Below are 25571 nucleotides of genomic sequence, written 5' to 3' on the forward strand. Positions count from 1 at the left end.
ATGGTGTGGGGAGCGATCTCCTACACTGGCCGTACACCACTGGTGATCGTCGAGGGGACACTGAATAGTGCACGGTACATCCAAACCGTCATCGAACCCATCGTTCTACCATTCCTAGACCGGCAAGGGAACTTGCTGTTCCAACAGGACAATGCACGTCCGCATGTATCCCGTGCCACCCAACGTGCTCTAGAAGGTGTAAGTCAACTACCCTGGCCAGCAAGATCTCCGGATCTGTCCCCCATTGAGCATGTTTGGGACTGGATGAAGCGTCGTCTCACGCGGTCTGCACGTCCAGCACGAACGCTGGTCCAACTGAGGCGCCAGGTGGAAATGGCATGGCAAGCCGTTCCACAGGACTACATCCATCATCTCTACGATCGTCTCCATGGGAGAATAGCAGCCTGCATTGCTGCGAAAGGTGGATATACACTGTACTAGTGCCGACATTGTGCATGCTCTGTTGCCTGCGTCTATGTGCCTGTGGTTCTGTCAGTGTGATCATGTGATGTATCTGACCCCAGGAATGTGTCAATAAAGTTTCCCCTTCCTGGGACAATGAATTCACGGTGTTCTTATTTCAATTTCCAGGAGTGTATATAAAAAATCCTTCATGTAAGTATTGTCACGCACTAACGACACTTTATACTCCTCGGATTGCTCTAACATTTCTGCTAAATCCGGTAATCCTACCGGCAGTCGCGACAGAGCATCCGCTATTACGTTATCTTGGCCTTTTATGTACATAATCTTTATCCGGTATTCTTGTAGGACAAGCATCCATCTCCTCAGTCTAGTATGGAATAGTTTGCATGACATCAAAAAACTTAACGCCTGGTGGTCACTATACACTTTAATCTCCTTCCCTTGTAAATAATAATTAAACTTTTTCACAGCCCAGATTACTGCAAGTGCTTCCAATTCGGTTGCCGAGTAGGCTCTCTCGCAGCTAGTTAAGGTCCTACTGGCGAAGCCGATGATCTTTATTGTTGTCGGGTCGTTTCCTTCCTCCCACTGAAATAAGCACGCTCCCAGGCCATAGGAACATGAATCCGTCGCAAGACAAAAATCTTTTGACAGATCTGGGTGCTGCAAAATATTTGCATTCAGTAGGGCGGTTTTAATCGCTTCAAAAGCTTGTTGACATTTGTCAGTCCAAACCCACTGCACACTTTTTCGTAGCAGATTTAGTAGCGACGCGTCATTTAACAACTGATTGGGCACGAACCTTCTGAAAAAAGACGTGAGCCCAAGGAACGCTTTCAATTGCCTCTTAGTGCGGGGGCTTGGAAATTCTCGGATCGCCTCTAGTTTTTTGTTGTCTGGGTGTATACCAAGTGGTGTAATAAGATGGCCTAAAAATTTAATTTTATTTCGTCCAAATTTTGACTTTTCTAGGTTTGCTGTCACACCTGCTTGCTTAAATCTCTCTAGTACTCTACGCAACAATTCCATATGTTCGTCCCAAGTAGCAGTAGCGATTACCAGATCATCAACATATACAGTGATTTTTTCTAATACGTCTGGACCCAGTACCGTGTCTAGTGCAGTAATAAACACTCCAACACTCACATTCAATCCGAAGGGAAGTACCTTGAATTGGTAACTCCGCCCTCCGAATATGAAAGCTGTGTACTTCCTGGATTCCGGTGTAAGGGGAATTTGCCAATATGAACTTTTCAGATCGACCGAGGTCAAGTACTGTGCTCCATGAAATTTTTGTATCTGCTCATCTAAATTCTCAGGGCGAGTCCGGACAGGTATGATAATTTTGTTAATGTCCCTCGCATCTAACACTAGCCTGATTTTTCCATTGGCTTTCGCCACTGTTACAAGAGGACTACTGTATGGAGAGAAGGAGGGCTCAATGATATCCCAATCTAACATCTTCCGAATCTCTTTAGCTACTAATTCCCTCCTCGACCAAGGGATGGAGTAAGTCGCGCGACAGTATGTTTGTGTGGCATCACCTCTATGTGATAGTGGTACCCTTTGACTATTCCTGGTCGGTCGGTAAATACCATAGTGTATTCCGATAGCAGCTGCGTCAACTGTTGCTTTTGTTTATCGCTTAAACCTTCAGATTCCTGCACTTTGGTTTGAAATGCCTCAATATTTGTTTCAAAATTTCGATCCTCTAAATTCGGGTAATAGAGGTCTGCTGCATGTGACAAATCATCAAGGTGTAGTACCCAAGGGTTTATACCCTTGATATTGATTCGATTGCAACACGGCACAAGTACCTCCTTCGATTTCATCATAGATAACTCAATCCTCCTACCCCTATTAACTATGCTTAATTTCCCCAAGGAGAGGTCGATCAATGCATCCCTCTCACGGAGAAAATCTACTCCCAGAATGCAGGCCACCTTCAATCCTTTAACAACGAGGAACGAGCTCACTATGGCTTCGCCCTCCTTACAAATCTCCACCTGCACCTGGTACTTAACTGATTGGCTCTGTGCACCAATGGCTCCAGACACCTTACAATTATTAACCGGGAAAGTCGGAACGCTATGTCCTTTTCCCAGTGCCTTAAATAACTCCATACTCATTACACTTACTGAGGCACCTGTGTCGATGATTATATTCACTGCAACATCATTGATTTTCGCTTCGATAATAGCTTGCACATTTTCGTTATTATCTTTCTTACATTCGTGTGGTTCGTTCAGTAGATCTTTATCCATACTGACACCATCGTTGTATCGCAACATACGTATCCCAGGTATATTATTATCACTCGTGTTGCTCTCACTCCATCTCTCGGCCATCGATGGAGAGCATATCGAGGCCGATTCTAGTTTGTTGGATTAGTTGCTTGTGAAGTACTTGGAAGGCTATTGTCCGCGACCTCCACTATATGTACACTCTGATTTGTCGGCCGCCACGGCTGCGCAATAGGCGCGTTTTGCGGCGGTGGTCTATTGTTGTCATACCGGTCATTACCCTGTCGCTCTGGGCTTCTTCGCTGATTTTGCTGCCAATTTCGTTTACTATCACTATAATTGCTCTGCCACTGACCTCGCGCATTTTTCCCGCGGTTGGTCCCTGACATTCCAGATTCGTACCGGTCGTCAAAACGACGTCTTTTGTTATAGGTTGTTTGTCCATACCCGTTCTGGCCTCTACCATTACTACCATTTTGCGAATGTTCTTGCCGCTTGTTACCACCCCCACCATTTCCTTGGTTGTGGTTTTGTGCACTACTATTTCTGTCATGTTTACATCCTGACCCATTATTCCGCGAGTGATCACACGCTGATTTTGCGTCTTCCTGTATCAAGTCTATAGAATCTAGAACAGACAGGAAGTTTTCCATATCGCTTTCTGGTACGTGTATTAATTTCTCTTTGATATGAATGGGTAAATGTGATTTTAGTAGTCTTATTATGTCTCTTGGTGATATAGGCTCGTCCCAGTAGCGTGTTTTGTTTATATATTTTTCAAAATACCGTCTCAAATTCCCCAGACGAGGTGAGTACGGTTCGGGATTATATACTTCTTTTCTTAGCCGCTCTTGTATACAAGGCGACCAATATTTCGATAGAAATGCCCTTTCGAATTGTTCATATGTCATGCAGCTGTCTGCTACTTCTGTAGCCCACAACGCTGCGTCACCTTGAATGTACGACTTTACGTATTGAATTTTCTGTGTTTCGTTCCACACACTGGGCAAGATATTTTTAAAGCTTTTTATGAATACTACTGGGTGTACTGATTTCCGTTCAGTAGTAAACGTTTGAAATTGTCTATTTTTGATTAAACTTTCTTCCACTAATATTTTTGAACTACATGGTTTTGCTCCTTGGACATATGCTGTGTGCTCCGAACCGAAGCTACAGCTCTTCGCATTATCGACTACAGATTCCCCATTGTTGTATCGCGTATAAGTTTGTGCGTTGCCAAAACCATGGGCTGTTGGCGACAGAGGTTCCTGTTCCAAATGTTTTCTGCTTTGTGCTAAACCCTTCTCCAGGTCGGATATCCGTTTGTTCATATTCACTTGCCACTGCGGAATATCCTCACTGAGTATTTGTTTGATGGTTTGCACGTCGTTCTGTACCTGACTATTCACTGCGGTACTGAACGATTCGGATCCTCTATTTGCTATGGCTGCTTGTACTTTGGAATTAATGTTCTTGTCAACCTCACACTCCTTCACTTCTAGCCATGAGTTGAATTCTGTTTCAATTTTAGTTGCTTGTTCGTTCCACTTCTGCTCTACAAGCTGCGTGGAATCTGTTTCTAGCTTTTCTACTCGATTGGCTAATACACCTATTTCGTCTACCCTGTTAGTGTTTGCTACTTGCAGGTTGTTGACCTGTTCAGTCAGCTCCTGCACGGCCTTAGGTATCGACTCAAAATTCTGTTCCATATCTGCAATCTCTTTTTTCATGTTCTCTAACGATTGCACAAGTTGCTGGTCCCGCTCAGCTTGCCGGCGATCTCGCTCAGCTTGCTGGGCAAGTAAATTTTCTGCTAGCCTACGATCTCGCTCAGCTTGCTGGCGGTCTCGCTCGACTTGCTGTTGCGCAAATTCTGCCTGGTAATTCAGCACGCGCTCTAATATAGCCTGAAGCGAATACCCACCAGGCAGATTACCACTCTCTGGTTCCTGCTTTTCTGGTGGTGGTACAACTTCTTTCTCTACATCCCCTTGAGGACTAGTGGGCGGTGGCACCACTTCCTGTGCCCCTGCCCCCACATTCTCACATGTTATATCCTCAAAGAGAGTACTAGTACTACTTGAGGTACCCGGTTCCACATTTCCTGCACTAACTAATTGTTGCTCCTCAGTATCCATATTGCTCGGACGTTGACTACGCAACTTAACCATATTCATAAATTGCTTACTAAACCACAAAGTCTGACAGTTTTGCCCCTTGCACACAAAATACGTTAATTTATCTACACTAACTGCACACTAAAAATTACTGTCTACCATCAACTTTGTCCTGTCACAAACACTAACGTCAAACTACGCACAATATGCACACCACTAGCGAAATGAGATCACTTCACTGGAGCTCGACTTCTACAAACAGGACAACTACACTGTAGTCTTACCTTTAGTTTATCTTATCTCGGGGTTCGGCTGCCCCCGGATTACGTAGTCGTTACAGCTTCTCAGTACTATCAGGATCGTCTTCTCAGACTCGTTTGCAGTAGTACGATTTGTCATGAAAGAGTGTTTACACATTCATTAATACATAGCATTGATCATGCTATACATACATACATTTATCACTAAATACATATATATCTACACATACATAACAATCAACACTGAAAGAAAAATACATAAAATTTTATATTAGTGGCCACTGCAATTTCGGGCCCCGCGTTTTTGGGCGACAGTTTCACGTTTTTGTTTATTATTATTGCATATATACGAAAAGAGCCGCGTGAAATACTTTTAGCAATGCTGTGCTTTGCTTTTCTTTATCATCATTACCCTTTAGCGGAATAAAATGTATATATGGAAGTCTTATTGTTCTGGATCTGGCCTACAATTTAAAGAACGATTTTTCGTAACTGCAACTCATGCTAAGAATCAATAATCTTCCCTACTTCATAGTGATTAAAAGTTGAAATTACTTTCTTATTAGCACTGATGTTACAGTCCAAGTGATCGTTCAAAAACACAAGTTCGCAGTGGATTTTATTTCTCGTTAAAATGCTATTTCATACCACGACTAGCCCCAGAACATGAGACTCTCATTAAAAAAATACGTTGTCACTATAAAGTTTGCCAGATCAGAACGGAGCACAGCAAGATTCATATCAGATCCTGAAGGTACATTAAATTATTTGCACTGTAAATTATATCCTATCAGCAGCCCGCGTCAATCTGCAACACATCATAAAATCTGTTGATCTTCACTGCCAGTCTGGGAGCTAAAAGAAATAATATTATTTTACTATTATTTTACCGCTTCCTTGCGGTATGCTCGACAATATTGTAAGTCGTTTAAATACGCCGCGGCAGCGGCTCTTCGTTCTCCACGCAGCTCAGCACCACAGATAATATTTATATAACTGAAAAATGTCTCAACAGGATGGGATAATATGCAAGCAAGCTTAACAATAAATAATACAAGTTTTCATTTAAACAACTCTATTAAAACCTTTAAATATCTCAGTGATTACAGACCTTTGTGAATTCACACGTAATGGCGTACATCGCTTAGTCTCAACAAAAGAATGCTACACTAGCGTTCGCTACTACGACACAGGATATCTTATTCGTTCGACTCCCTGATGAAGAAGACAAAGAAATTGCTATTCGTCACGTATTATATACTAGTGACTTATTTTAATCTCTGTTTAACATTTATCTTCTGTGTCGGTTTTATTACTCGCCGACGCAGATATTCTCAAAATAAATAATAAAAAAAAATACAAAGTTTTATACAATGACACAATATGGTACATCTAATTCTCTGATTACTACATAATCTATTGTTTTTGTTTCTCTAGATGTTACACTGTCTATGTTTTGAACCATTCCTGTGACCCTACTTATAGATTCCGATGCCTCACTTCAGATTTACTGTATCCCCCCGACCGTCGTATTGACGATGAACACAGAAATTGCATCGGAATTAAATACAAAAGGCACAATGCCGACTTAAGTACAAGAAGACTGGTACTTCTTCCTGTCTATGTTTTGAACCATTCCAGTGACACTAGTTATAGATTCAGATGCTTCACTTCAGGTTTCCTGTATCCAGCTGACCTTCTTATTGATGAAGAATCACAGAAATTGCATCGGAATTAAATACAAAATGCACAATGGCGACTTAAGTACAAGAAGACTGACTCTTATTATTGTCTATGTTTTGAACCATTAGTGTGACACTAGTTTTACATTCCGATGCTTCACTCCAGGTTCACTGTATCCCTCTGACCTCCTTATTGACGAAGAAACACAGAAATTGCATCTTAATTGAATACAAAAGGCACAGTGCCGACTTAAGTACAAGAAGACTGATTCTTCTTACTGTGTATGTTTTGAACCATTCCTGTGACACTAGTTATAGATTCCGATGCTTCACTTCAGGTTTACTGTATCCCTCTGACCTCCTTATTGACGAAGAAACACAGAAATTGCATCTTAATTGAATACAAAAGGCACAGTGCCGACTTAAGTACAAGAAGACTGATTCTTCTTACTGTCTATGTTTTGAACCATTCCTGTGACACTACTTATAGATTCCGATGCTTCACTTCAGTTTTACTGTATCCCTCTGACCTTCTTATTGACGATGAAACACAGAAATTGCATCGGAATTAAATACAAATGCACAATGCCGACTTAAGTACAAGTAGACTGACTCTTCTTACTGTCTCTGTTTTGAACCATTCCTGTGACACTAGTTATAGATTCCGATGCTTCACTTCAGTTTTACTGTATCCCTCTGACCGTCTAATTGATGATGATACACAGAATTTGCATCGGAATTAAATACAAAAGGCACAATGCCGACTCAAGTACAAGAAGTCTGGCTCATATTACTGTCTATGTTTTTGAACCTTTCCTGTGAGACCGGTTTTGGATTCCGATGCTTCTATTCAGGTTTGCTGTATCCCTCGGACTTTCTTATTGACGATGAAACACAGAACCTGAATTGGAATTAAATAGAAAAGGCACAATGCCGACATAAGTACAAGGAAACTGACTCCTCTTCCTGTCTATGTTTTGAACCATTCCTGTGACACTAGTTATAGATTCCGATGCTTCACTTCAGGTTTACTGTATCCAGCTGACCTTCTTATTGACGATGAAACACAGAAATTGCATCGGAATTATATACAAAAGGCAAAATGCCGACTTAACTACAAGAAGACTGACTCTTCCTACTGTCTATGTTTTGAACCATTCCTGTGACACTAGTTATAGATTCCGATGCTTCACTTCGGGTTAACTGTATCCCTCTGGCCGTCTTATTGACGATGAAACACAGAGATTGCATGGGAATTAAAAACAAAAGGCACAATGCCGACTCAGGTACAAGAAGTCTGGCTGTACTTACTGTCTATGTTTTGAACCATTCCTGTGACACTAGTTATAGATTCCGATGCTTCACTTCAGTTTTACTGTATCCCCCTGACCTTCTTATTGACGATGAAACACAGAAATTGCATCGGAATTAAATACAAAAGGCACAATGCCGACTCAAGTACTAGAAGACTGACTCTTCTTACTGTCTGTGTTTTGAACCATTCCTGTGACCCTAGTTATAGATTCCGATGCTTCACTTCAGATTTACTGTATCCCCCCGACCGTCGTATTGACGATGAACACAGAAATTGCTTCGGAATTAAATACAAAAGGCACAATGCCGACTCAAGTACAAGAAGACTGGCTCTTCTTCCTGTCTATGTTTTGAACCATTCCAGTGACACTAGTTATAGATTCAGATGCTTCACTTCAGGTTTCCTGTATCCAGCTGACCTTCTTATTGACGAAGAATCACAGAAATTGCATCGGAATTAAATACAAAATGCACAATGGCGACTTAAGTACAAGAAGACTGACTCTTATTATTGTCTATGTTTTGAACCATTACTGTGACACTAGTTTTACATTCCGATGCTTCACTCCAGGTTCACTGTATCCCTCTGACCTCCTTATTGACGAAGAAACACAGAAATTGCATCTTAATTGAATACAAAAGGCACAGTGCCGACTTAAGTACAAGAAGACTGATTCTTCTTACTGTCTATGTTTTGAACCATTCCTGTGACACTAGTTATAGATTCCGATGCTTCACTTCAGGTTTACTGTATCCCTCTGACCTTCTTATTGACGATGAAACACAGAAAATGCATCGGAATTATATAGAAAAGGCACAATGCCGACTTAAGTAAAAAAAGACTCTCTCTTCTTACTCTCTATGTTTTGAACCATTCCTGTGACACTAGTTGTAGATTACGATGCTTCACTTCAGGTTTACTGTATCCCTCTGACCTTATTATTGACGATGAAACACAGAAATTACATTGGAATTAAATACAAAAGGCACAATGCCGACTTAAGTACAAGAAGACTGACTCTTCTTACTGTCTATGTTTTGAACCATTCCTGTGACACTAGTTATAGATTCCGATGCTTCACTTCAGTTTTACAGTATCCCTCTCACCTTCTTATTGACGATGAAACACAGAAATTGCCTCGGAATTAAATACAAATGCACAATGCCGATTTAAGTACAAGTAGACTGACTCTTCTTACAGTCTCTGTTTTGAACCATTCCTGTGACACTAGTTATAGATTCCGATGCTTCACTTCAGTTTTACTGTATCCCTCTGACCGTCTAATTGATGATGATACACAGAATTTGCATCGGAATTAAATACAAAAAGCACAATGCCGACTCAAGTACAAGAAGTCTGGCTCATATTACTGTCTATGTTTTTGAACCTTTCCTGTGAGACCGGTTTTGGATTCCGATGCTTCTATTCAGGTTTGCTGTATCCCTCGGACTTTCTTATTGACGATGAAACACAGAAACTGAATTGGAATTAAATAGAAAAGGCACAATGCCGACATAAGTACAAGGAAACTGACTCCTCTTCCTGTCTATGTTTTGAACCATTCCTGTGACACTAGTTATAGAATCCGATGCTTCACCTCAGGTTTACTGTATCCAGCTGACCTTCTTATTGACGATGAAACACAGAAATTGCATCGGAATTATATACAAAAGGCAAAATGCCGACTTAACTACAAGAAGACTGACTCTTCCTACTGTCTATGTTTTGAACCATTCCTGTGACACTAGTTATAGATTCCGATGCTTCACTTCAGGTTAACTGTATCCCTCTGGCCGTCTTATTGACGATGAAACACAGAGATTGCATGGGAATTAAAAACAAAAGGCACAATGCCGACTCAGGTACAAGAAGTCTGGCTGTACTTACTGTCTATGTTTTGAACCATTCCTGTGACACTAGTTATAGATTCCGATGCTTCACTTCAGTTTTACTGTATCCCCCTGACCTTCTTATTGACGATGAAACACAGAAATTGCATCGGAATTAAATACAAAAGGCACAATGCCGACTCAAGTACTAGAAGACTGACTCTTCTTACTGTCTGTGTTTTGAACCATTCCTGTGACCCCATTTATAGATTCCGATGCTTCACTTCAGATTTACTGTATCCCCCCGACCGTCGTATTGACGATGAACACAGAAATTGCATCGGAATTAAATACAAAAGGCACAATGCCGACTCAAGTACAAGAAGACTGGCTCTTCTTCCTGTCTATGTTTTGAACCATTCCAGTGACAATAGTTATAGATTCAGATGCTTCACTTCAGGTTTCCTGTATCCAGCTGACCTTCTTATTGACGAAGAATCACAGAAATTGCATCGGAATTAAATACAAAATGCACAATGGCGACTTAAGTACAAGAAGACTGACTCTTATTATTGTCTATGTTTTGAACCATTACTGTGACACTAGTTTTGCATTCCGATGCTTCACTCCAGGTTCACTGTATCCCTCTGACCTCCTTATTGACGAAGAAACACAGAAATTGCATCTTAATTGAATACAAAAGGCACAGTGCCGACTTAAGTACAAGAAGACTGATTCTTCTTACTGTCTATGTTTTGAACCATTCCTGTGACACTAGTTATAGATTCCGATGCTTCACTTCAGGTTTACTGTATCCCTCTGACCTTCTTATTGACGATGAAACACAGAAAATGCATCGGAATTATATACAAAAGGCACAATGCCGACTTAAGTAAAAAAAGACTGTCTCTTCTTACTCTCTATGTTTTGAACCATTCCTGTGACACTAGTTGTAGATTACGATGCTTCACTTCAGGTTTACTGTATCCCTCTGACCTTCTTATTGACGATGAAACACAGAAATTACATCGGAATTAAATACAAAAGGCACAATGCCGACTTAAGTACAAGAAGACTGACTCTTCTTACTGTCTATGTTTTGAACCACTCCTGTGACACTAGTTATAGATTCCGATGCTTCACTTCAGTTTTACTGTATCCCTCTGACCTTCTTATTGACGATGAAACACAGAAATTGCATCGGAATTAAATACAAATGCACAATGCCGACTTAAGTACAAGTAGACTGACTCTTCTTACTGTCTCTGTTTTGAACCATTCCTGTGACACTAGTTATAGATTCCGATGCTTCACTTCAGTTTTACTGTATCCCTCTGACCGTCTAATTGATGATGATACACAGAATTTGCATCGGAATTAAATACAAAAGGCACAATGCCGACTCAAGTAAAAGAAGTCTGGCTCATATTACTGTCTATGTTTTTGAACCTTTCCTGTGAGACCGGTTTTGGATTCCGATGCTTCTATTCAGGTTTGCTGTATCTCTCGGACTTTCTTATTGACGATGAAACACAGAAACTGAATTGGAATTAAATAGAAAAGGCACAATGCCGACATAAGTACAAGGAAACTGACTCCTCTTCCTGTCTATGTTTTGAACCATTCCTGTGACACTAGTTATAGATTCCGATGCTTCACTTCAGGTTTACTGTATCCAGCTGACCTTCTTATTGACGATGAAACACAGAAATTGCATCGGAATTATATACAAAAGGCAAAATGCCGACTTAACTACAAGAAGACTGACTCTTCCTACTGTCTATGTTTTGAACCATTCCTGTGACACTAGTTATTGATTCCGATGCTTCACTTCAGGTTAACTGTATCCCTCTGGCCGTCTTATTGACTATGAAACACAGAGATTGCATGGGAATTAAAAACAAAAGGCACAATGCCGACTCAGGTACAAGACGTCTGGCTGTACTTACTGTCTATGTTTTGAACCATTCCTGTGACACTAGTTATAGATTCCGATGCTTCACTTCAGTTTTACTGTATCCCCCTGACCTTCTTATTGACGATGAAACACAGAAATTGCATCGGAATTAAATACAAAAGGCACAATGCCGACTCAAGTACTAGAAGACTGACTCTTCTTACTGTCTGTGTTTTGAACCATTCCTGTGACCCTAGTTATAGATTCCGATGCTTCACTTCAGATTTACTGTTTCCCACCGACCGTCGTATTGACGATGAACACAGAAATTGCATCGGAATTAAATACAAAAGGCACAATGCCGACTCAAGTACAAGAAGACTGACTCTTTTTTCCAGTCTATGTTTTGAACCATTCCTGTGACACTAGTTATGGATTCAGATGCTTCACTTCAGGTTTACTGTATCCAGGTGACGTTCGTATCGACGATGAAACACAGAAATTGCATCGGAATTAAATACAAAAGGCAAAATGGCGAGTGAAGTACAAGAAGACTGACTCTATCTATTGTCTGGGTTTTGAACCATTACTGTGACACTAGTTTTACATTCCGATGCTTCACTCCAGGTTTACTGTATCCCTCTGACCTCCTTATTGACGATGCAACACAGAAATTGCATAATAATTGAATACAAATGGCACAATGCCGACTTAGGTACAAGAAGACTGACTCTTCCCACTGTCTATGTTTGAACCATTCTTGTGACACTAGTTATAGATTCCGATGCTTCACTTCAGGTTTACTGTATCCAGCTGACCTTCTTATTGACGATGAAACACAGAAATTGCATCGGAATTAAATACAAAAGGCACAAAGCCGACTTAAGTACAAGAAGACTGACTCTTCTTACTGTTTATGTTCTGAACCATTCCTGTGACACTAGTTATGGATTCCGATGCTTCACTCCAGGTTTGATGCATCCCTTGGACCTTCTTATTGACGATGAAACACAGATATTGCATCGGAATTAAAAACAAAAGCACAATGCCAACTTAAGTACAAGAAGGCTGACTCTTCTTACTGACTATGGTTGGAACCATTCCTGTGACACTAGTTATAGATTCCGATGCTTCACTTCAGGATTACTGTATCCCTCTGACCCTCATGTCGACAATGAAACGCAGAAATTGTATTGGAATTAATTACAAAAGGCACAATTCCGACGTAAATACAAGATGACTGACTCTTCTTACTGTCTATGTTTTGAACCATTCCTGTGACACTAGTCATAGATTCCGATGCTTCACTCCAGGTTTACTGTGTTCCACGGACCTTCTTATTGACGATGAAACACAGAAATTGCATCGGAATTAAATACAAAAGCCACAAGGCCGACTTAAGTACAAGAAGACTGACTCTTCTTACTGACTATGTTTTGAAGCATTCCTGTGACACTAGTTATAGATTCCGATGCTTCACTTCAGGTTTACTGTATCCCCTGGACCTTCTTATTGACGATGAAACACAGAAATTGCATCGGAATTAAATAGAAAAAGCACAATGCCGATTTAAGTACAAGAAGACTGACTCTTCCTACTGTCTATCATTTGAACCTTTCCTGTGACACTAGTTTTAGATTCCGATGCTTCACTTCAGGTTTGCAGTATCCCTCTGACCTTCACATTGTCGATGAAACACATAAATTGCATCGGAATTAAATACAAAAGGCTCAATGCCGACTTAAGTACAAGAAGACTGACTCTTCTTACTGACTGTTTTGATCCATTCCTGTGACACTAGTTATAGATTCCGATGCTTCACTTCAGGTTACTGTATCCCTTGGACCTTCTTATTGACGATGAAACACAAAAATTGCATCGGAATTAAATACAAAAGGCACAATGCCGACTTAAGTACAAGAAGACTGACTCTTCTCACTGTCTATGTTTGAACCATTCCTGTGACACTAGAAAGAGATTCCGATGCATCACTTCAGGTTTACTGTGTCCCTCAGACCTTGTTATTGACGAAGAAACACAGAAATTGCATCTTAATTGAATACAAAACGCACAGTGCCGACTTAAGTACAAGAAGACTGACTCTTCTTACTGTCTATGTTTTGAACCATTCCTGTGACACTAGTTATAGATTCCGATGCTTCACTTCAGGTTTACTGTATACCTCTGACCTTCTTATTGACGATGAAACACAGAAAATGCATCGGAATTATATAGAAAAGGCACAATGCCGACATAAGTAAAATAAGACTGTCTCTTCATACTCTCTATGTTTTGAACCATTACTGTGACACTAGTTGTAGATTACGATGCTTTACTTCAGAATTACTGTGTCCCTCTGACCTTCTTATTGACGATGAAACACAGAAATTGCATCGGAATTAAATACAAAAGGCACAATGCCGACTTAAGTACTAGAAGACTGACTCTTCTTACTGTCTATGTTTTGAACCATTCCTGTGACACTAGTTATAGATTCCGATGCTTCACTTCAGTTTTACTGTATCCCTCTGACCTTCTTATTGACGATGAAACACAGAAATTGCATCGGAATTAAATACAAATGCACAATGCCGTCTTAAGTACAAGTAGACTGACTCTTCTTACTGTCTGTTTTGAACCATTCCTGTGACACTAGTTATAGATTCCGATGCTTCACTTCAGTTTTACTGTATCCCTCTGACCGTCTAATTGATGATGATACACAGAATTTGCATCGGAATTAAATCCAAAAGGCACAATGCCGACTTAAGTACAAGAAGATTGACTCTTCTTACTGCCTATGTTTTGAACCATACCTGTGACACTAGTTATGGATTCCGATGCTTCACTCCAGGTTTGCTGTATCCCTTGGACCTTCTAATTGACGATGAAACACAGAAATTGCATCGGAATTAAATACAAAAGGCACAATGCCGACTTAAGTACAAGAAGACTGACTCTTCTTACTGTCTATGTTTTGAACCATTCCTGTGACACTAGTTATAGATTCCGATCCTTCACTTCAGTATTACTGTATCCCTCTGACCTTCTTATTGACGATGAAACACAGAAATTGCATCGGAATTAAATACAAATGCACAATGCCGACTTAAGTACAAGTAGACTGACTCTTCTTGCTGTCTCTGTTTTGAACCATTCCTGTGACACTAGTTATAGATTCCGATGCTTCACTTCAGTTTTACTGTATCCCTCTGACCGTCTAATTGATGATGATACACAGAATTTGCATCGGAATTAAATACAAAAGGCACAATGCCGACTCAGGTACAAGAAGTCTGGCTGTACTTACTGTCTATGATTTGAACCATTTCTGTGAGACCGGTTTTAGATTCCTATGCTTCACTTCAAGTTTACTGTCTCCCTTGGACCTTCTTATTGACGACGAAACACAGAAATTGCATCGGAATTAAATACAAAACGCACAATTCCGACTTAAGTACAAGAAAACAGACTCTTCTTAATATCTATGTTATGAACCATTCCTGTGACACTAGTAATAGCTTCTGATGCTTCACTTCAGGTTTACTGTACCCAGCTGACCTTCTTATTGACGATGAAACACAGAAATTGCATTGGAATTAAATACAAAAGGCACAATGCCGACTTAAGTACAAGATGACTGACTCTTCTTACCGTCTATATGTTGAACCATTCCTGTGACACTAGTTATAGATTCCGGTGCTTCACTTCAGTTTTACTGTATCCCTCTGACCTTCTTATTGACGATGAAACACAGAAATTGCATCGGAATTAAATACAAAAGGCACAATGGCGAGTGAAGTACAAGAAGACTGACTCTATCAATTGTCTATGTTTTGAACCATTACTGTGACACTAGTTTTACATTCCGAAGCTTCACTCCAGGTTTACTGTATCCCTCTGACCTCCTTATTGACGATGAAAGACAGAAATTGCATCATAATTGAATACAAAAGGCTCAATGCCGACTTAGGTACAAGAAGATTGACTCTTCCCACTGTCTACGTTTGAACCATTCCTGTGACACTAGTTATAGATTCCGATGCTTCACTTCCGGTTTACTGTATCGTGCTGACCTTCTTATTGACGATGAAACACAGAAATTGCATCGGAATTAAATACAAAAGGCACAAAGCCGACTTAAGTACAAGAAGACTGAGTCTTCTTACTGTTTATGTCTTGAACCATTCCTGTGACACTAGTTATAGATTCCGATGCTTCACTCCAGGTTTGATGCATCCCTTGGACCTTCTTATTGACGATGAAACACAGATATTGCATCGGAATTAAGAACAAAAGCACAATGCCAACTTAAGTACAAGAAGGCTGACTCTTCTTACTGACTATGGTTTGAACCATTCCTGTGACACTAGTTATAGATTCCGATACTTCACTTCAGGATTATTGTATCCCTCTGACCCTCTTATTGACAATGAAACACAGAAATTGCATTGGAATTAATTACAAAAGGCACAATTCCGACGTAAGTACAAGATGACTGACTCTTCTTACTGTCTATGTTTTGAACCATTCCTGTGACACTAGTTATAGATTCCGATGCTTCACTCCAGGTTTACTGTGTCCCACGGACCTTCTTATTGACGATGAAACACAGAAATTGCATCGGAATTAAATACAAAAGGCACACTGCCGACTTAAGTACAAGAAGACTGACTCTTCTTACTGACTATGTTTTGAACCATTCCTGTGACACTAGTTATAGATTCCGGTGCTTCACTTCAGGTTTACTGTATCCCTTGGACCTTCTTATTGACGATGAAACACAGAAATTGCATCGGAATTAAATAGAAAAGGCACAATGCCGACATAAGTACAAGATAACTGACTCCACTTCCTGTCTATGTTTTGAACCATTCCTGTGACACTAGTTATTGATTCGGATGCTTCACTTCAGGTTTACTGTATCCAGCTGACCATCTTATTGACGATGAAACACAGAAATTGCATCGGAATTATATACAAAAGGCAAATTGCCGACTTAACTACAAGAAGATTGAGTCTTCCTACTGTCTATGTTTTGAACCATTCCTGTGACACTAGTTATATATTCCGATGCTTCACTTCAGGTTAACTGTATCCCTATGGCCGTCTTATTGACGATGAAACACAGAGATTGCATGGGAATTAAAAGCAAAAGGCACAATGCCGACTCAGGTACAAGAAGTCTGGCTGTACTTACTGTCTATGTTTTGAACCATTTCTGTGCGACCGGTTTTAGATACCTATGCTTCACTTCAAGTTTACTGTCTCCCTTGGACCTTCTTATTGACGACGAAACACAGAAATTGCATAGGAATTAAATACAAAACGCACAATTCCGACTTAAGTACAAGAAAACAGACTCTTCTTAATATCTATGTTATGAACCATTCCTGTGACACTAGTAATAGCTTCTGATGCTTCACTTCAGGTTTACTGTACCCAGCTGACCTTCTTATTGACGATGAAACACAGAAATTGCATCGGAATTAAATACAAAAGGCACAATGGCGACATAAGTACAAGAAGACTCACTCTTCCTACTGTCTACGTTTTGAACCATTCCTGTGACACTAGTTATAGATTCCGATGCTACACTTGGGGTTAACTGTATCCCTCTGACTTTCTTATTGGCGATGAAACACAGAAATTGCGTCGGAATGAAATACAAAAGGCACAATGCCGACTTAAGTACAAGAAGACTGACTCTTCCAACTTTCTATGTTTTGAACCATTCCTCTGACACTAGTTATAGATTCCCACGCTCCACTCCAGGTTTACTGTATCCCTTGTACCCTCTTATTGACGATGAAACACAGAGATTGCATCGGAATGAAATAGTAAAGGCACAATGTTGACTTAAGTACAAGAAGACTGACTCTTCTTACTGTCTATGTTTTGAACCATTCCTGTGACACTAGTTATAGATTCCGATGCTTCACTTCAGGTTTAAAGTATCCCTTGAACCTTGTTGTTGACGATGAAACACAGAAATTGCATCGGAATTAAATTCAAATGGCACAATGCCGACTTAAGTACAAGAAGACTGTTTCTTCTTACTGACTATGTTTGATTCATTCCTGTGGCACTCGTTATAGATTCCGTTGCTTCAATCCAGGTTTACTGTATGCCTTTGACCTTCTTATTGCTGATGAAGCACAGAAATTGCATCGGAATTAAATACAAAAGGCACAATGCCGACTTAAGTACAAGAAGACTGACTCTTCTTACTGACTATGTTTTGAACCATTCCTGTGACACTAGTTATAGAGTCCGATGCTTCACTTCTAATTTACTGTATCCCTCTGACCTTCTTATTGACGATGAAACACAGAAATTGCATCAGAGTTAAATACAAAAGGCACAATGCCGACTTAAGTACAAGAATACTGACTCTTCTTACTGTCTATGCTTTTAACCATCGCTGAGACACTAGTTATAGATTCCGATGCTTCACTCCAGGTTTACTGTATCTCTTGAACATTCTTATTGACGATGAAACACAGAAATTGCATCGGAATTAAATACAAAAGGCACAATGCCGACTTAAGTACTAGAATACTGACTCTTCTTATTGTCTATGTTTTGAACCTTCCCTGTGACACTAGTTATAGAATCCGATGCTTCACTCCAGGTTTACAGTATTATTTGGACCTTCTTATTTACGATAAAACACAGAAATTGCATCGGGATTAAATTGGAAAGGCACAATACCGACTTAAGTACAAGAAAACTGACTCTCCTTACTGTTTATGTTTTGAACCATTCCTGTGACACTAGTTATAGATTCCGATGCTTCACTTCAGGTTTACTTATCCCTGTGACCTTCTTATTGAATATAAATCACAGAAATTGCATCGGAATAAAATACAAAAGGCGCAATGCCGATTTAAGTACAAGAAAACTGACACTTCTTACTGTCTATGTTTTAAACCATTCCGGTGACACTAGTTATAGATTCCCATGCTTCACTTCAGGGTTATTGTATCCCTCTGACCTTCTTATTGACGATGAAACACAGAAATTGCATCGGAATTAAATAGAAAAGGCACAATGCCGACTTGAGTAAAAAAAGACTGTCTCTTCTTACTCTCTATGCTTTGAACCATTCCTGTGACACTAGTTATAGGTTCCGATGCTTCACTTCAGTTTTACAGTATTCCTCTGACCTTCTTATTGACGATGAAACACAGAAATTGCATCGGAATTAAATAGCAAAGGCACAATGCCGACTTAAGTACAAGTAGACTGACTCTTCTTACTGTCTCAGTTTTGAACCATTCCTGTGACACTAGTTATAGATTCCGATGTTTCACTTCAGTTTTACTGTATCCCTCTGACCGTCTTATTGATGATGAAACACAGAAATTGCATCGGAATTAAATACAAAAGGCACAATGACGACTCAAGTATAAGAAGTCTGGCACTTCTTACTGTCTATGTTTTGAACCTTTCCTGTGAGACCGGTATTGGATTCCGATGCTTCAATTCAGTTTTACTGTGTCCCTTGCACTTTCTTATTGACGACGAAACACAGATATTGAATTGGAATTACATAGAAAAGGCACAATGCCAACTTAAGTACAAGAAAACTGACTCTTCTTCCTCTCTATGTTTTGAACAATTCCTGTGACACTAGTTATAGATTCCGATGCTTCACTTCAGGTTTACTGTATCCAGCTGACCTTCTTATTGACGATGAAGCACGTAAATTGCATCGAAATTATATACAAAAGGCAAAATGCCGACTTAAATACAAGAAGACTGACTCTTCCTACTGTGTATGTTTTGAACCATTCCTGTGACACTAGTTATAGATTCCGATGCTTCACTTCAGGTTTACTGTATCCCTCTGAGCGTCTTATTGACGATGAAACACAGAGATTGCGTGGGAATTAAATACAAAAGGCACAATGCCGACTCAGGGACAAGAAGTCTGGCTCTTCTTACTGTTTATGTTTTGAACCTTTTCTGTGAGACCGGTTTAAGATTCCGATGCTTCACTTCAGGTTCACTGTCTCCCTTGGACCTTCTTAATGACGACGAAACACAGAAATTGCATCGGAATTACATACAAAAGGCACAATTCCGACTTAAGTACAAGAACACTGACTCTTCTTACTGTCTATGTTTTGAACCATTCCTGTGACACTAGTTATAGATTACGATGCTTCACTTCACTTTTACTGTATCCCTCCGACCTTCTTATTGACGATGAAACACTGAAATTGCATGGGAATTAAATATAAAAGGCACAATGCCGACTTAAGTACAAGAACACTGACTCTTCTTACTGTCTATGTTTTGAACCATTCCTGTGACACTAGTTATAGATTACGATGCTTCACATCACTTTTACTGTATCCCTCTGACCTTCTTATTGACGATGAAACACTGAAATTGCATCGGAATTTAATACAAAAGGCACAATGCCGACTCAAGTACAAGAACACTGACTCTTCTTCCTGTCTATGTTTTGAACCATTCCTGTGACACTAGTTGTAGATTCAGATGCTTCACTGCAGGTTTACTGTATCCAGCTGACCTTCTTTATGACGAAGAATCACAGAAATTGCATCGGAATTAAATACAAAAGGCACAATGGAGACTTAAGTACAAGAAGACTGGCTCTTCTTATTGTCTATGTTTTGAACCATTACTGTGACACTAGTTTTACATTCCGATGTTTCACTCCAGGTTTACTGTATCCCTCTGACCTCCTTATTGACGATGAAACATAGAAATTGCATCTTAATTGAATACAAAAGGCACAATGCCGACTTAAGTACAAGGAGACTGACTCTTCTTACTGTCTATGTTTTGAACCATTCCTGTGACACTAGTTATAGATTCCGATGCTTCACTTCAGGTTTACTGTATCCCTCTGACCTTCTTATTGGCGATGAAACGCAGAAATTGCATTGGAATTAATACAAAAGGCACAATGTCGACTTAAGCACAAGAAGACTGACTCTTCTTACTGACTATGATTTGAACCGCACCTGTGACACTAGTTATAGGTTCCGATGCTTCACTTCCGGTATACTGTATCTAGCTGACCTTATTGACGATGAAACACAGAAATTGCATCGGAATTAAGTACAAGAGGCACAATGCCGACTTAAGTACAAGAAGACTGACTCTTCCTACTGTTTATGATTTGAACCATTCCTGTGACCCTAGTTTTAGATTCCGATGCCTCACTTCAGGTTTCCTGTATCCTCTGACCATCTCATTGACGATGAAACACAGAAATTGCATCGGCATTAAATACTAAAGGCGCAATGCCGACTTAAGTACAAGAACCCTGACTCTTCTTACTGACTATGTTTTGAACCATTCCTGTGACACTAGTTATAGATTCCGATGCTTCACTTCAGGTTTACTGTATCCCTTGGACCTTCTTATTGACGATGAAACACAGAAATAGCATCGGAATTAAATACAAAAGGCACAATGCCGACTTAAGTACAAGAAGACTGTCTCTTCTTACTGTCTATGATTGAACCATTACTGTGACACTAGGTATAGATTCCGATGCTTCACTTCAGGTTTACTGTATCCCTCTGACCTTCTTATTGACGATGAAACACAGAAATTGCATCGGAACTAAATACAAAAGGCACAATGCCGACATAAGTACAAGAAGACTGACTCTTCCTACTGTCTAAGTTTTGAACCATTCCTGTGACACTAGTTTTACATTCCGATACTTCACTTCAGGTTTACTGTATCCAGCTGACCTTCTTATTGACGATGAAACACTGAAATTGCATGGGTATTAAATACAAAAGGCACAATGCCGACTTAAGTACAAGAAGACTGACTCTTCTTACTGTCTATGTTTTAAACCATTCCTGTTACACTAGTTATAGATTACGATGCTTCACTTCGCTTTTACTGTATCCTTCTGTCCTTCTTATTGACGATGAACACAGAAATTGCATCGGAATTAAATACAAAAGGCACAATGCCGACTCAAGGACAAGAAGACTAGCTCTTCTTCCTGTCTATGTTTTGAACCATTCCTGTGACACTAGTTATAGATTCAGATGCTTCACTGCAGGTTTACTGTATCCAGCTGAACTTCTTATTGACGAAGAATCACAGAAATTGCATCGGAATTAAATACAAAAGGCACAATGGATACTTAAGTACAAGCAGTCTGACTCTTCTTATTGTCTATGTTTTGAACCATTACTGTGACACTAGTTTTACATTCCGATGCTTCACTCCAGGTTTATCGTATCCCTCTGATCTCCTTATTGACGATGAAACACAGAAATTGCATCTTAATAGAATACAAAAGGCACAATGCCGACTTAAGTACAAGAAGACTGACTCTTCTTACTGTCTATGTTTTGAACCATTCCTGTGACACTAGTTATTGATTCCGATGCTTCACTTCAGGTTTACTGTATCCCACTGACCTTCTTATTGGCGACGAAACACAGAAATTGCATTGGAATTAAAACAAAAGGCACAATGCCGACTTAAGTACAAGAATACTGACTCTTCTTACTGTCTATGTTTTGAACCATCCCCGTGACACTAGTTATAGATTCCGAAGCTTCACTCCAGGTTCACTGTATCCCTTGGACCTTCTTCTTTACGATGAAACACAGAAACTGCATCGGAATTAAGTACAAAAGGCACAATGCCGACTTAAGTACAAGAAGACTGACTCTTCCTACTGTCTATGATTTGAACCATTCCTGTGACACTAGTTATAGATTCCGACGCTTCACTTCAGGTTTACTGTATCCAGCTGACCTTCTTATTGACGATGAAACACGTAAATTGCATCGGAATTATATACAAAGGCAAAATGCCGACTTAACTACAAGAAGACTGACTCTTCCTACTGTCTATGTTTTGAACCATTCCTGTGACACTAGTTATAGATTCCGATGCTTCACTTCAGGTTTACTGTATTCCTTGGACCTTCTTATTGACGATGAATCACAGAAATTGCATCGGAGTTAAATACAAAATGCACAATGCCGACTTAAGTACACGAAGACTGACTCTTCTCACTGTCTATGTTTGAACAATTCCTGTGATACTAGTTATAGATTCCGATGCTTCACTTCAGGTTTACTGTATCCCTCAGACCTTGTTATTGTCGATGAAACACAGATATTGCATCGGAATAAAATTTAAAAGGCACAATGCCAACATAAGTACAAGGAGACTGACACTTCCCACTGTCTATGTTTGAACCATTCCTGTGACACTAGTAATAGATTCCGATGCTTCACTTAGGGTTAACTGTATCCCTCTGACCTTCTTATTGACGATGAAACACCGAAATTGCATCGGAATTAAACACAAAAGGTACAACGCCGACTTAAGTACAAGAAGACTGACTCTTCATACTTTTTATGTTTTGAACCATTCCACTGACACTAGTTATAGTTTCCCATGCTTCCCTCCAGGTTTACTGTATCCTTTTACCTTCTTATTGACGATGAAACACAGAGATTGCATCGGAATTAAATAGAAAAGACACAATGCCGACTTAAGTCCAAGAAGACTGACTCTTCTTACTGTCTATGTTTTGAACCATTCCTGTGACCCTAGTTATAGATTCCGATACTTCACTTCAGGTTTAATGTATCCCTTGGACCTTGTTGTTGTCGATGAAACACAGAAATTGCATCGGAATTAAATACAAAAGGCCCAATGCCGACTTAAGTGCAAGAAGACTGATTCTTCTTACTGACTATGTTTTGATTCATTCCTGTGACACTAGTTATAGATTCCGATGCTTCACTCCAGGTTTACTGTATCCCTTGGACCTTCTTGTTGACGATGAAGCACAGAAATTGCATCGGAATTAAGTACAAAAGGCACAATGCCGACTTAAGTACAAGAAGACTGACTCTTCCTACTGTCTATGATTTGAACCATTCCTGTGACACTAGTTATAGATTCCGACGCTTCACTTCAGGTTTACTGTATCCAGCTGACCTTATTATTGACGATGAAACACGTAAATTGCATCGGAATTATATACAAAGGCAAAATGCCGACTTAACTACAAGAAGACTTACTCTTAATACTGTCTATGTTTTGAACCATTCCTGTGACACTAGTTATAGATTCCGATGCTTCACTTCAGGTATACTGTATCCCTCTGACCGTCTTGTTGACGATGAAACACAGAGATTGCATAGGAATTAAATACAAAAGGCACAATGCCGACTCAGGTACAAGAAGTCTGGCTCTTCTTACTGTCTATGTTTGGAACCTTTTCAGTGAGACCGGTTTTATATTCCGTTGCTTCACTTCAGGTTTACTGCCTCCCTTGGACCTTCTTATTGACGACGAAACACAGAAATTGAATCGGAATTAAATACAAAATGCACAATTCCGACTTAAGTACAAGAAAACAGACTCTTCTTAATATCTATGTTTTGAACCATTCCAGTGACACTAGTTATATATTCTGATGCTTGACTTCAGGTTTACTGTATCCAGCTGACCTTCTTATTGACGATGAAACACAGAAATTGCATGGGAATTAAATACAAAAGGCACAATGCCGACTTAAGTACAAGAAGACTGACTCTTCTTACTGTCTATGTTTTAAACCATTCCTGTTACACTAGTTATAGATTACGATGCTTCACTTCACTTTAACTGTATCCTTCTGTCCTACTTATTGACGATGAACACAGAAATTGCATCGGAATTAAATACAAAAGGCACAATGCCGACTCAAGGACAAGAAGACTGACTCTTCTTACTGTCTGTGTTTTGAACCATTACTGTGACACTAGTTTTACATTCCGATGCTTCACTCCAGGTTTACTGTATCCCTCTGAACTCCTTATTGACGATGAAACACAGAAATTGCATCTTAATTGAATACAAAAGGCACAATGCCGCCTTATGTACAAGAAGACTGACTCTTCTTACTGTCTATGTTTTGATCCATTCCTGTGACACTAGTTATAGATTCCGATGCTTCACTTCAGGTTTACTGTATCCCACTGACCTTCTTATTGGCGACGAAACAGAAATTGCATTGGAATTAAAACAAATGGCACAATGCCGACTTAAGTACAAGAATACAGACTTTTCTTACTGTGTATGTTTTTAACCATCGCTGAGACACTAGTTATAGATTCTGATGCTTCACTTCAGGTTTAATGTATTCCTTGGCCCTTGTTGTTAACGATGAAACACAGAAATTGCATCGGAATTAAATACAAAAGGCACAATGTCGACTTAAGTACAAGAATACTGACTTAAGTACAAGATGACTGACACTTCCTACTGTCTATGTTTGAACCATTCCTGTGACACTAGATACAGATTCCGATGCTTCACTCTCGGATAACTGTATCCCTGGGACCTTCTTATTGACGATGAAACACAGATATTGCATCGGAATTAAATACAAACGGCACAATGCCGACTTAAGAACAAGCAGACGGGCTCTTCTTACCGTCCATGATTTGAACCTTTCCTGTGAGACCAGTTTTAGATTACGAAGCTTCACTTCAGGTTTACTGTATCCCTTGGACCTTCTTATTAACGATGAAACACAGAAATTTCATCGGAATTATTTAATAAATTCACAATGCCTTCATAAGTACAAGAAGACTGACTCTTCTAACTGTCTGTTTTGAACCTACCCTGTGAGATCAGTTTTAGATTCCGATGCTTCACTTCAGGTTTACTGTATCCCTTGGACCTTCTTATTGACGATGAAACACAGAAATTGCATAGGAATTAAATACAAAATGCACAATGCCGACTTAAGTACAAGAAGACTGACTCTTCTTACTGAC

The 25571-nt window shown here is 39.8% G+C and overlaps 1 protein-coding gene across 1 annotated transcript; it reads right to left on the reverse strand.

Annotated features, from left to right (window-relative positions):
* Positions 1–2800: 2800 nt before the first annotated feature.
* On the reverse strand, positions 2801–4840 carry LOC124742220 (hepatoma-derived growth factor-related protein 2-like). The gene is made up of 2 exons (XM_047248770.1): positions 3796–4840; positions 2801–3297 (listed from the first exon to the last, which is right to left on the reverse strand). Exons 1-2 carry the CDS (start codon positions 4838–4840, stop codon positions 2801–2803), a joined length of 1542 nt encoding a protein of 513 aa, XP_047104726.1.
* Positions 4841–25571: the final 20731 nt, after the last annotated feature.

Source organism: Schistocerca piceifrons, unplaced genomic scaffold (assembly GCF_021461385.2).
Source record: "Schistocerca piceifrons isolate TAMUIC-IGC-003096 unplaced genomic scaffold, iqSchPice1.1 HiC_scaffold_2203, whole genome shotgun sequence".
Classification (NCBI taxonomy): domain Eukaryota; kingdom Metazoa; phylum Arthropoda; class Insecta; order Orthoptera; family Acrididae; genus Schistocerca; species Schistocerca piceifrons.

Excerpts from the sequence above, each read along its gene's own strand:
- LOC124742220 (XM_047248770.1), bottom strand. The coding sequence starts at position 4,840 with ATGGTTAAGTTGCGTAGTCAACGTCCGAGCAATATGGATACTGAGGAG. Across the intron at positions 3,298-3,795 it reads TGTCCAAGGAGCAAAACCAT|ATTCTATAGACTTGATACAG; the intron begins GTAGTTCAAAAA and ends TGTCTGTTCTAG.